The sequence below is a fragment of the Marmota monax genome, unplaced genomic scaffold, assembly GCF_021218885.2.
Source record: "Marmota monax isolate L192 unplaced genomic scaffold, Marmota_monax_Labrador192_F-V1.1 WCK01_AAM20220418_F8-fsc00022, whole genome shotgun sequence".
Taxonomy (NCBI): domain Eukaryota; kingdom Metazoa; phylum Chordata; class Mammalia; order Rodentia; family Sciuridae; genus Marmota; species Marmota monax.
In genome coordinates this window covers 683,756-695,193 of record NW_026695215.1, presented here as the reverse complement: position 1 = coordinate 695,193, position 11,438 = coordinate 683,756, and the positions used below count along the sequence as shown (strand labels likewise).

General features: G+C 42.6%; 1 protein-coding gene across 1 annotated transcript in view; it reads left to right on the top strand.

The window, feature by feature from the left end:
• The first annotated feature begins 10,630 nt into the window (after positions 1-10,630).
• Positions 10,631-11,438, top strand: part of Clrn1 (clarin 1) — a 31,430-nt gene continuing 30,622 nt past the window's right edge. Inside the window, exon 1 of the mRNA XM_046431933.2 lies at positions 10,631-11,258. Within this exon, the coding sequence (XP_046287889.1) occupies positions 11,006-11,258 (253 nt within the window). The 5' untranslated portion in view covers positions 10,631-11,005. The remainder of the gene's footprint in view (positions 11,259-11,438) is intronic.

Genomic DNA, 11,438 nt, shown 5'->3' with positions numbered 1-11,438 from the left:
ATAAAAATCTGAAAAGAAACCAAGAAGAAATTCTGGACCTGAAAAGCATAATAATCGAAATAAAAAATTCACTTGAAGAGATCAATAGGCAAATCTGAGCAGGCTAAAGAAAGAATCAGTGAACCTAAGTCTCAGACAATGGAAATTGTCAAGTCTGAAAAACAGAAAGAAAGCTGAAGAAAATGAACACAGAGCATAAGGGACCTGTCAGACTCCTCAGCACACTGATTGTAGGAGTCCAGAAGAGAAGAGTGAGAAAAGGGCAGAAAGAAAATCTGAAGAAATAATGGCTGAAAACCTTCCAGAGTTGATGAAAAGTATTAATATAAACATCTAAGAAACTCCATGAACTTCAATGAGATCAACTTAAAAAGACCTACACCAAGTGAATTTAGGGTTAAACTTCCAAGACAGGAAATTTGATAGGAGCAGAAGAGAAGCAGCTTATCCCAGATGAGGGATTCTCAATAAGTTCATCATCAGTTTTCATCAGAAACTTTGGAGGCCAGAAGGCAGCAGATTAATAGATTTAAATGCTAAAAGAAAAAAAAAAAAGTTTAGCCAAGAATCCTACATTCATCAAAACTGTTCTTCAAAAGTGGAGGAGAAAGTAAGAATCCCCAGATAAACAAAAGCTGAGGGAGTGGATTACCACTAAACCTGTCTTGCAAGAAATGCTCCAGGGAGTCATGCAGCGAGAGACAAAAAGACACTAGAAAGTATCTCAAAGCCACAGAAAGGGTGATATATCTCAATAAAGGAAAACACACGGACAGTTGTAAAAACTGTTATTATGATCTCCATGGTTTGTGACTCTACTGTTTGCTACATAATTCAATACACTAAAAATTTTTTTATTTGTTTTAATTAGTTACACATGACAGTACAATGATCTTGACATATCATACATTTGAATCAGACAATTTTTAAATTATTAATTTCTTTTTTTTTTCTTTTTTTTTTCCCATCCTCCACCCTCCCCCCTCCCCACCTCTCCCCTCCCCTCCCCTCCTCTCTCTCTACCCCCTCCACTGTATAACCCTGAGGGTCTCCTTCCATTACCGTGCAATTTCCCTTCTCTCTCCCTTTCCCTCCCACCTCTCATCCCTGTTAAATGTTAATCTTCTTCTCCTGCTCTTCGTCCCTACTCTGTTCTTAGTTACTTTCCTTATATCAAAGAAGACATTTGGCATTTGTTTTTTAGGGATTGGCTAGCTTCACTTAGCATAATCTGCTCTAATGCCATCCATTTCCCTGTAAATTCTATGATTTTGTCATTTTTTAATGCAGAGTAATACTCCATTGTGTATAAATGCCACATTTTTTTTATCCATTCATCTATTGAAGGGCATCTAGGTTGGTTCCACAGTCTTGCTATTGTGAACTGTGCTGCTATGAACATCGATGTAGCAGTGTCCCTGTAGCATGCTCTTTTTAGGTCTTTAGGGAATAGACCAAGAAGGGGAATAGCTGGGTCAAATGGTGGCTCCATTCCCAGCTTTCCAAGAAATCTCCATACTGCTTTCCAAATTGGCTGCACCAATCTGCAGTCCCACCAGCAATGTACAAGTGTACCCTTTTCCCCACATCCTCGCCAGCACTTGTTGTTGTTTGACTTCATAATGGCTGCCAATCTTACTGGAGTGAGATGCTATCTTAGGGTGGTTTTGATTTGCATTTCTCTGACAGCAAGAGATGTTGAGCATTTTTTCATGTACTTGTTGATTGACTGTATGTCCTCCTCTGAGAAGTGTCTGTTCAGGTCCTTGGCCCATTTGTTGATTGGGTTGTTTGTTCTCTTATTGTCTAATTTTTTGAGTTCTTTGTATACTCTGGATATTAGGGCTCTATCTGAAGTGTGAGGAGTAAAGATTTGTTCCCAGGGTGTAGGCTCCCTATTTACCTCTCTTATTGTTTCTTTTGCTGAGAAAAAACTTTTTAGTTTGAGTAAGTCCCATTTGTTGATTCTAGTTATTAACTTTTGTGCTATGGGTGTCCTATTGAGGAATTTGGAGCCCGACCCCACCGACTGTACATCGTAGCCAACTTTTTCTTCTATCAGACGGCGCGTCTCTGATTTGATATCAAGCTCCTTGATCCATTTTTAATTCACTTTTGTGCATGGCGAGAGAAAGGGATTCAGTTTCATTTTGTTGCATATGGATTTCCAGTTTTCCCAGCACCATTTGTTGAAGATGCTATCCTTCCTCCATTGCATGCTTTTAGCCCCTTTATCAAATATAAGATAGTTGTAGTTTTGTGGATTGGTTTCTGTGTCCTCTATTCTGTACCATTGGTCCACCCGCCTGTTTTGGTACCAGTACAATGCTGTTTTTGTTACTATTGCTCTGTAGTATAGTTTGAAGTCTGGTATCACTATACCGCCTGATTCACACTTCTTGCTTAGCATTGTTTTTGCTATTCTGGGTCTTTTATTTTTCCATATGAATTTCATGATTGCTTTCTCTATTTCTACAAGAAATGCCGTTGGGATTTTGATTGGCATTGCATTAAACCTATAGAGAACTTTTGGTAATATCGCCATTTTGATGATGTTAGTTCTGCCTATCCATGAACAGGGTATATTTTTCCATCTTCTAAGATCTTCTTCTATTTCTCTCTTTAGGGTTCTGTAGTTTTCATTGTATAAGTCTTTCACCTCTTTTGTTAGGTTGATTCCCAAGTATTTTATTTTTTTTGAAGATATTTTGAATGGAGTGGTTGTCCTCATTTCCATTTCAGAGGATTTGTCGCTGATATACAGGAATGCCTTTGATTTATGCGTGTTGATTTTAAATCCTGCCACTTTGCTGAATTCATTTATTAGCTCTAATAGTTTCTTTGTAGAGCCTTTTGGGTCTGCTAGGTATAGAATCATATCATCTGCAAATAGTGATAATTTAAGTTATTCTTTTCCTATTTTTATGCCTTTAATTTCTTTCGTCTGTCTAATTGCTCTGGCCAGTGTTTCGAGAACTATGTTGAAGAGAAGTAGAGAGAGAGGGCATCCCTGTCTTGTTCCAGATTTTAGAGGGAATGCCTTCAGTTTTTCTCCATTCAGAATGATGCTAGCCTGAGGCTTAGCATAGATTGCTTTTACAATATTGAGGTATGTTCCTGTTATCCCTAGTTTTTCTAGAGTTTTGAACATAAAGGGATGCTGTACTTTGTCGAATGCTTTTTCCGCATCTATTGAGATGATCATATGGTTCTTATTTTTAAGTCTACTGATGTGGTGAATAACATTTATTGATTTCCGTATATTGAACCAGCCTTGCATCCCAGGGATGAATCCTACTTGATCATGGTGTACAATTTTTTTGATATGTTTTTGTATCCGATTCGCCAGAATTTTATTGAGGATTTTTGCATCTAGGTTCATTAGAGATATTGGTCTGTAGTTTTCTTTCTTTGAAGTGTCTTTGTCTGGTTTAGGTATCAGGGTGATGTTGGCCTCATAGAATGAATTTGGAAGTTCTCCCTCCTTTTCTATTTCCTGAAGTAGCTTGAAAAGTATTGGTATTAGTTCTTCTTTAAAGGTTTTGTAAAATTCTGCTGTATACCCATCCGGACCTGGGCTTTTCTTAGTTGGTAGTCTTTTTTGAAATCGAAACAAAAGAAACAATTGAAAAAATTGACAAAACTAAAAGTTGGTTCTTTGAAAAAATAAACAAAATCGACAGACCCTTAGCGATGCTAGCGAAGAGAAGAAGAGAGAGAACTCAAATTACTAGCATACGGGATGAAAAAGGCAATATCACAACAGACACTTCAGAAATACAGAAGATAATAAAAAATTATTTTGAATCCTTATACTCCAATAAATTAGAAGATAGTGAAGGCATAGATAAATTTCTTAAGTCATATGATCTGCCCAGATTGAGTCAGGAGGATATAGAAAACCTAAACAGACCAATATCAATTGAGGAAATTAAATTATTAATTTAAAAGCTAGTATTAGTTTAACGTTGGTTTGTAACTCCACGTTTTCATAAGAAAGTAATGCATTTAAAAGTATTATTAGTTCATATTTTGGGGCACATAATATCTAAAGATGGAATTTTGTGACATTAACAATGAAAGGAGGTGGGGACAGAGCTGTGAAGGGCTGAGCCCTTCGCATGTTGTTGAAGTCCAGCTGGTACGAGTTCTAAGATACCAAATGTAACCCCCATGGTCACAATGCAGGAAGTGAGGAGCCAACGAAGCCAAGAGGAATATAGAAAATAAATAGCAAAATGACAGGACTTCTTCTTTATCAGCAGTTACTTCCAAGTAAATGGATTAAACTCTCCAGTCAAAAGACAGGTGATGGCAGGATGGATAACACATGATCCAACTATGATGCTCTCTAGAAGATACTCACTTTGGGTCCAAAGACTCAAAGAAAGCAAAAGGAGGGAAAAATATTTCATGCACATAGTAAGCAAGAGTGCAGGGTAACTAGATGGATATCAGACAACGTAGACTCTAATAAAAGGTTCACAAGAAACTAGGAAGGACATTTCATATCAATAAAAGTTTCAATGTGACAAGAAGATCTAACAATTATAAACATTCACACACCTAATATCATACTGACGAAACTGTAACGGTTGGAGATTTCACTATCCCATTCTCAATAATGGACAAAATGACCATTAGAAAATAAATAGGAGATAGAGGATTAAAACAACACAAAATACCATCTACATCTAACAGACATACACTGAGGACTGTTCCCCCACATGACTGCACAGAGACCTCCCAAGGGCACACAGCACCCTTCCCCAATACACTGAAGGTCAGGCCCCACACAAAGTCCCACTACCTTAAAGAGCTAGAGGGATAAGGCAGCTTCACTGAACCCCAGTGCGATGAAGTGGAAAGCAACAACAGAAAGCCCCAGAACTGTGGGGAACAACACTGCCACAACCCATGGATCCAAGGCCTAATCACGTGGCTGCATCACTCTAGTCCTTTGGGTATAAAGTGAGGAGTGGGATAGCTGGGTCCAATGGGGCAATCACATTTTTAATTTTAATTTTTTATCTTTAAAATATTGTATTTACTTTTTAAACAAACTGTTAATTGTATTCTGTGTCTTCCTTACAGAATTTCGTGCCTGTTGCCTGACAACATTTTGCAGAAGTTCTGCAACAGGACCTTTAGGCAATTACAATTTAAAAATCGGAATGCACCTTGTTGCCTGGGTCCCACCTGATTACACTGCTGTGAATCTCTGTTGCTCATCCATTGTTTTTAACTGCCTCTGCTCCTAGTGCTCTGATAAAAGGTTGATACACAGCTAAAAGTTCAGGAGATATATATATTCTGTTTTTACCCGAGTCACTGACGAAACACCAGGTGAATGAGACTAGAGACATCTAGCTGGGCTTGTCCTGTGAGTCAGCGCTCCTTGTCTCTGGGGATTTGACAAGTCACAGATCCACCTAACTGTGCTATGACCCATTCTGCACCACGAGAATAGTTTAGGAAACCCGTGATCTCACTGAGATTGAACTATCATCTTACCTGGAACATATTCTCAGAGAAGAGGAAGGAGATCAGTAATTGCCCCGTGAGCCTGTGAGAAAAGTGCTTAGAATACAGCTGCTATGGGAGCCACCGCGGGTGACATTTCTGCTAAGAACACCATTTTTATTTTGGTGCAAGTCATTAAGGAAATTGTTAGTATGTTAAGTGCTATCTACCAATGAAAAGGAAACCGCCCCACAGTGACACTTGGCAATGCCAGAATCAAACTAATCCAAAGCTTACCACATCTACCCCAGATTACACCCTGGGAAAACTCTTACCTGCTTCTCTGCACTGGGAATCTGGTTTGAATATTATTCTTTTTTTTTTTTTTACTTTTTTTTTTTTTTTTGGTAACAGGGATTGAACACAGAGGTACTTTAACACTGAGCCACTTCCCCAGCCCTTTTTTGTATTTCATTTAAAGACAGGATCTCACTGAGTAGTTTAGGGACTCACTAAGTTGCTGAACTCACTATCCTCCTGTCTCAGCCTCCTGATAGCAAAGTTTACCATCTTACTACATCTACTCCAGATTATTTTTATATTTTTATTCATTTATTTTTACCAGGGATTGAACACAGGGGTGCTTAACTATTGAGCCACATCCCCAGCCCCCCCTTTTTTTTTTTTTTTTTTTTTTTTTGAGACAGGGTCTCATTAAGGTGCTCAGGGCCTCGCTATTTGGCAACCTCCTGCCTCAGCCTCCTGAGTGGCTGGGATGACAGGCATGCGCCCCCATGCCCAACTGTCTATGATTTTTAAAGAAGGTGTCTCAGATGGTGGCTTTCTAGGTTAAGTAACTTAGCTCCTTTCTGTAAGAGCTAAGGTATTCTGCAGGGTTAAGGCTTTAAATTGTAGCACTCCCTTGGTGTATGGGACTAACAAGAAGCCAGACCTATCCGAGGTGGCACACAGCATCTCACTTGATAGGTCCCATGGCAGTGGCCTTACCTCCATCCCTGTGGCCTCTCTGCGGCCTCTCTGCAGTGGCTCTGCCACTCCCCCTTGTCCACAGTCTCTCAACATTCCCTCCACCAACAGCAGTCCTGAAACTCCCTGCCCTGAATTCTCCCTGCCGGTCCATCCACTGCTGGCTCATCTGTATTCCGAGAGAACTTTGTTTTCCTTTTCTTCCCTTCCCTCAATCCTTTTAATCCTCTAGTTCAAGCAATTAGCTCTACAAATATTAGCTGCAATCAAGGTCTAGCACATGTGGTAATTTTCCCTCTAATAAATCAATCAATTCTTTCTGTGGAGTGTTTTTCCCCCTTACAGTCATTAGAGAATTACAATACTACTTGAGGATCACCAGCAACTTGAATTAGTCAAGGAACGTCAATCAAATTTGCCAGATTTTGCTTTAAAGATGAGAAAAATGGGACAGATTCACAAAGGCCTCTTGTCTCAGAATAGGAAGCTTGATAAGCCCTTGTTGAATCTCTCTTAGGCCTTGAAGCATAATGATCCATTTGGAGAAAAATGAAAATCACCACTCCCAGTGACAAATCAGACAAAATGCAGAACCTCTCATTAAATAATCTAAAAATTAATAATTGGAATAATCCACTATGCAGTGTCCTTGGGCAGTGCAATAGTCCACACCAGCTAATAGGTTAGAACAGCAAAGGAAAAGACAAAGAATGCAGCACACAGACACATTTTAGTTCCATAACTTACAGAAAAAGTCTTTCTTTTAGTTTGAGGGAAACTAAAGATGCAAACCGAGCTTCTCAGTGCTGTGGGGCGGAGGAGGAGCTCTGGGGAGAAAGGCGCTAGGCTCAGGGAGGGCTCCCACACATCCCTCCCAGCATGGCCTCCTTCCCCACTCTTATCTGGCCCAGGAGTTCAGTGAAGGAAATGCCTTTTCTGCTCAGGGGTCATATGGAAGAAGTCACCTGTGTGGTCCAGGCGCTATTTTCATAAATATGTAAGATGAATCCCAGAGAAATTAAGGAATTCTTAGTGACAACCTGAAAACAGAGCCTCTTCCACTCCATACCCTGTCCCGCAGTCTATTAGGCTGGGGAGCAAATCAAGTGAGAATTGATCTGGGTCTAATTTTGGCTTTTGTTTTCAAATGGCCCGTACAACCCCCACCCCCAATTGGCTGAATCAGCACAAGGAGAGGCCTGACCGCTGCCCTGGGAGCAAAGCCCGACTGCAACTGTGCTCCTTTCTCTGCGGTCTTTCTAGTTGCTCTGAAAAATCATATCATTATCCAGCTCCCGAAGGGGGCCCAGGGTAGCGGGAGGCCTAGTTCCACTTTCTGATGTCACCAACTGTATTCCTATTAAGACTGAAAGAAGTAAGGATTTCAGAAGGGTACGTACTTACGTGGTGAAAACTTGCTGACGCTAATGACTCAAAGGCTCAGAGAGACTGAGAGGAGAATGTGTCATCACTGTCATTCAAGCCATCTGAGATGAAATCTCAAAAGACGGCTGTCAGGCATGAGTGCCAGCTCCCTCTGTCATCCTCAGAGGGCGGATCACACACTACTATGCAGCCCGTGGGTGGCGGAGGCTGGCGTTTGAAAGGAAGCTTCACAGAGAAGAGGCAAGGTGGGCGTGGGACCCGAGGGGGCTGTGCACATGACCAGGACACATCACTCCCGACGTTCACTGGCTGATCTGGGGTAGATCATGATCCAGGGCCTGGTCATCATTCTTGGGTGTGCTGAAACCCGACCCATTAAACACGCTCCTAGTACGACATGCTCTTGGGGCTGAAAATCTTCAGAAAAGCTTGAACTGTAAATATTAGTGCCTAGCTGTTAAGTTACCATGGGACTATTCCTCTGTGGTCCGCAGGATATCCGTGGCTGGGTATTCCTGCCTTGCGACACTGGCAGAGTCTTGTTAGCGATCAGAAGGTGGCCATGTGGGATGGGTGGTAGGGCAGGAGCTCTCCACCTCAGTGTACCTTGCCACCACCTAGGGCCACACTCTAAAATCGAATAAATCTAATCTCAGTGGGGAGAACGCAGACATCAATATGCTTAAATTCTCTCTGAGTGATTCCAACGAGCAGCCACAGCTGAGAACCACGCAGTTAGAGCAAAGGGTGGGTTTCAGGCCATTTTTAATTTGTCAGGTAAGGACATTAAAAATTCAAGTATCATTATTTCATTAAAGAAAGGAAATTTTAATAAGCATCAGGAAGGACATACTTCAGGATACAAGATGAATGAGTCGTCTTCCTCTTCCCATCTCTACAGACCCGAGATCATTTCCCTCTGAGCAGATGCAAACTTCAGAACTTAAGAGACCCGCCTTCTCTGTGGTCCACACTCGGGCCTCTCAGTGGACAGCTGAGACACACGGGGTGGGTTTTGGTTAACCAAACTCTGTGCAGTGCTCACTCTGCCTCTCTGGACACATCCTGTCCCCGGCAGTATGAATACCATAGAGTGAATCACAGGTAAGTTCCGCACCCAAGTTTGGAAATGCTGTCTTTTACAGTGACCAAATGTGTTGATTTAACAAGCTTAGCTCTCCTCAGACATCTTCAGCTAAGGTTTCTGGGGTGGGTGGGGCACATAGACCCTAGGTAAGTACTTACTAGGGGCACTAGTGCCCTCTTCTTGTACTATGACGACCATTACTCTAAATCCAGTGGAGAATTTATTAGATAGTAAAAAATCTGTAATGAGTTGTTTATTTGATATCAAGTTTCACAAAATAGAAAGGCTTACTTACATTGTGAAGCCCCGTTTTGAGTGCTTCCTGAGAATCCCTACACCTGTCCCTTCCCTGCCGGCTGTGGATTATGTTTCTCTCCTCTGCCCTGAAGGCACTCAGGTCTACAGTTAGCGTCAGCCTCCAGGAATCAATAAGATGGGGTAGCCCAGCTGACTTCACCTGTTCTCTTAGAGCACATCCCAAAGTTCCCTTCTGGGTGTGCTTAATGTAGACACTCATTTATGCCCAACAATGGTGACATAAATCTTCATTTATTAATTTCTTCTAAGCTGGCATGCTTAAAGGGGAATCAAGAGAATAGATACTAGAATTAATAAGTGCTCTGGGACAACATCAAAAGTTCTGCCTGCAGACATCTGTGTTCTTCAGAAACCAGATGCATAAAGGGCTACTCTGCCCTGGTTACGCCCAGCCGACTCAACTCCAAACAAAGAGCTTGCCATCTCTGCAAGATTGGGGGCTTTGCTTAGGACAACCCCAAAACCCAGAGTTTCAAGAACTGGATTTGAGCCCCAACTCCACTACCCTCTTCCACAAGCTGATCTCTCTGGCCTCAGTTGCCTTACCTATAAAATGGGGATATCGTCATCATCTCCTTCATTTTATGTGATCATTGTGAGAATTAATTCACATAATTTAGGTGAAACACTTAGCAAAGAGCCAGGCACACTGCGTTCGTACTAAAAGTGAACTTCCTACATTGGCGCTCAGTGTTGTGACATGGCGTTTGATAGCACACCTGTATCTGTTGGTAGAGAGAGGACTTCCATGGGACATCAGAGTTAAGAAGCTGTCACTGTATCCCGAGCTTTAGTTCTTAGCCACAGGTCAGCCAAACCTGTTTTGCTACATGATCCTGTTTGTGACTTTGTCTCTTGGCTCACCTTCTCTGGGACCCCAGTTCTTGTGGTGGATTCCATCTGACCACAATCCCTTTCCATTAAAATGCCCTCACCTTGACAGAGTCTCATGGTCTTTGCACCTAGAACCACAGTCCCTTGCTATGATTCAGAAGCAGCCAAACGCTCTGAAGGAACGTGATAAAACAGACGTGTCTGCCCATAGGTCTCCACATATTCACATGCCAGGAGGAACAGGAATCAAATTCTCTACTGATACATGGCTTCTCAACCACGGATCTGGAAGAGATGGAGGTGAGGGGGACACACTCTGGGGTACCCGTCTGGCAGCCAGGCAGGACCCAAGGCAGTGTGAGGCTTTCATTCCACTACAATTAAATCCTTAAGAAAAAAAATCAATGAACCACATTTACACATGCTCTCCGACCTCTGCCAAAGCACTCCGCCCCTCACCCGCCAAAACCAAAACCAAAACCGACAGAAAAACCCAGCAGCAAACAATCATCTTGAGTTGCTGAGCATCTGTGGGGACTCCAGCCACCCAGACGACAGCAGGCTGAGGCACAAGGTGCCTCTCAGGTTACAGGGAGGACTCCATCTGTTACCCTAGACCTTCTTACTAAGTGACACACGAGGAGACACCCGCAGGCAGCTGGAAGGAGTTTTATTTTATAGATCTTTTAGTCCGGAGATTTCAATTTAGAGAGAAGCAGTGGAAGGGGAGAGAAGGCAGGAATGAGTGACGAGGAAGCCTTTGTCCACTGACGTGCCACCTGGCAGGAGCCCCGTCCACAGTGGGGGTGCCCTGCAGCCAGCATCTGTCCCTTCATCGTCTATAATAGATGCAGCCAGAGGGGCAGGCCCTTCTCCGGGCGCACCAAGCTCTGCCTTTGAACTGCTCCTTCTGCAAGGCCATCTCTCATCATGCCAAACCAACAGAAGAAAATCATTTTCTGCGCGGCTGGTGTGTTAAGTTTCGTGTGTGCCCTCGGAGTTGTGACAGCCCTGGGAACACCATTGTGGATTAAAGCCACCATCCTCTGCAAAACCGGGGCTCTGCTTGTCAATGCCTCTGGGCAGGAGCTGGACAAGTTCAGGGGTGAGATGCAGTATGGACTTTTCCACGGACAGGGCGTGAGGCAGTGTGGGTTAGGAGCAAGGCCCTTTCGCTTCTCATGTAAGTAAGCATGGCGTCTGAATCCTTTAGAACTTTAGGAGTGCTCTTCCAACTGTGGCGAGGAATGGTGTGGGAGTCTCATCCAGTCTACTCCAGGACTGTTTAAACCCGTGTGAACGGTTTGAAATACCCAGGACTCTGAACAATTTCTTCTTCCTAGTTTTGATTGTTTAATTTGTT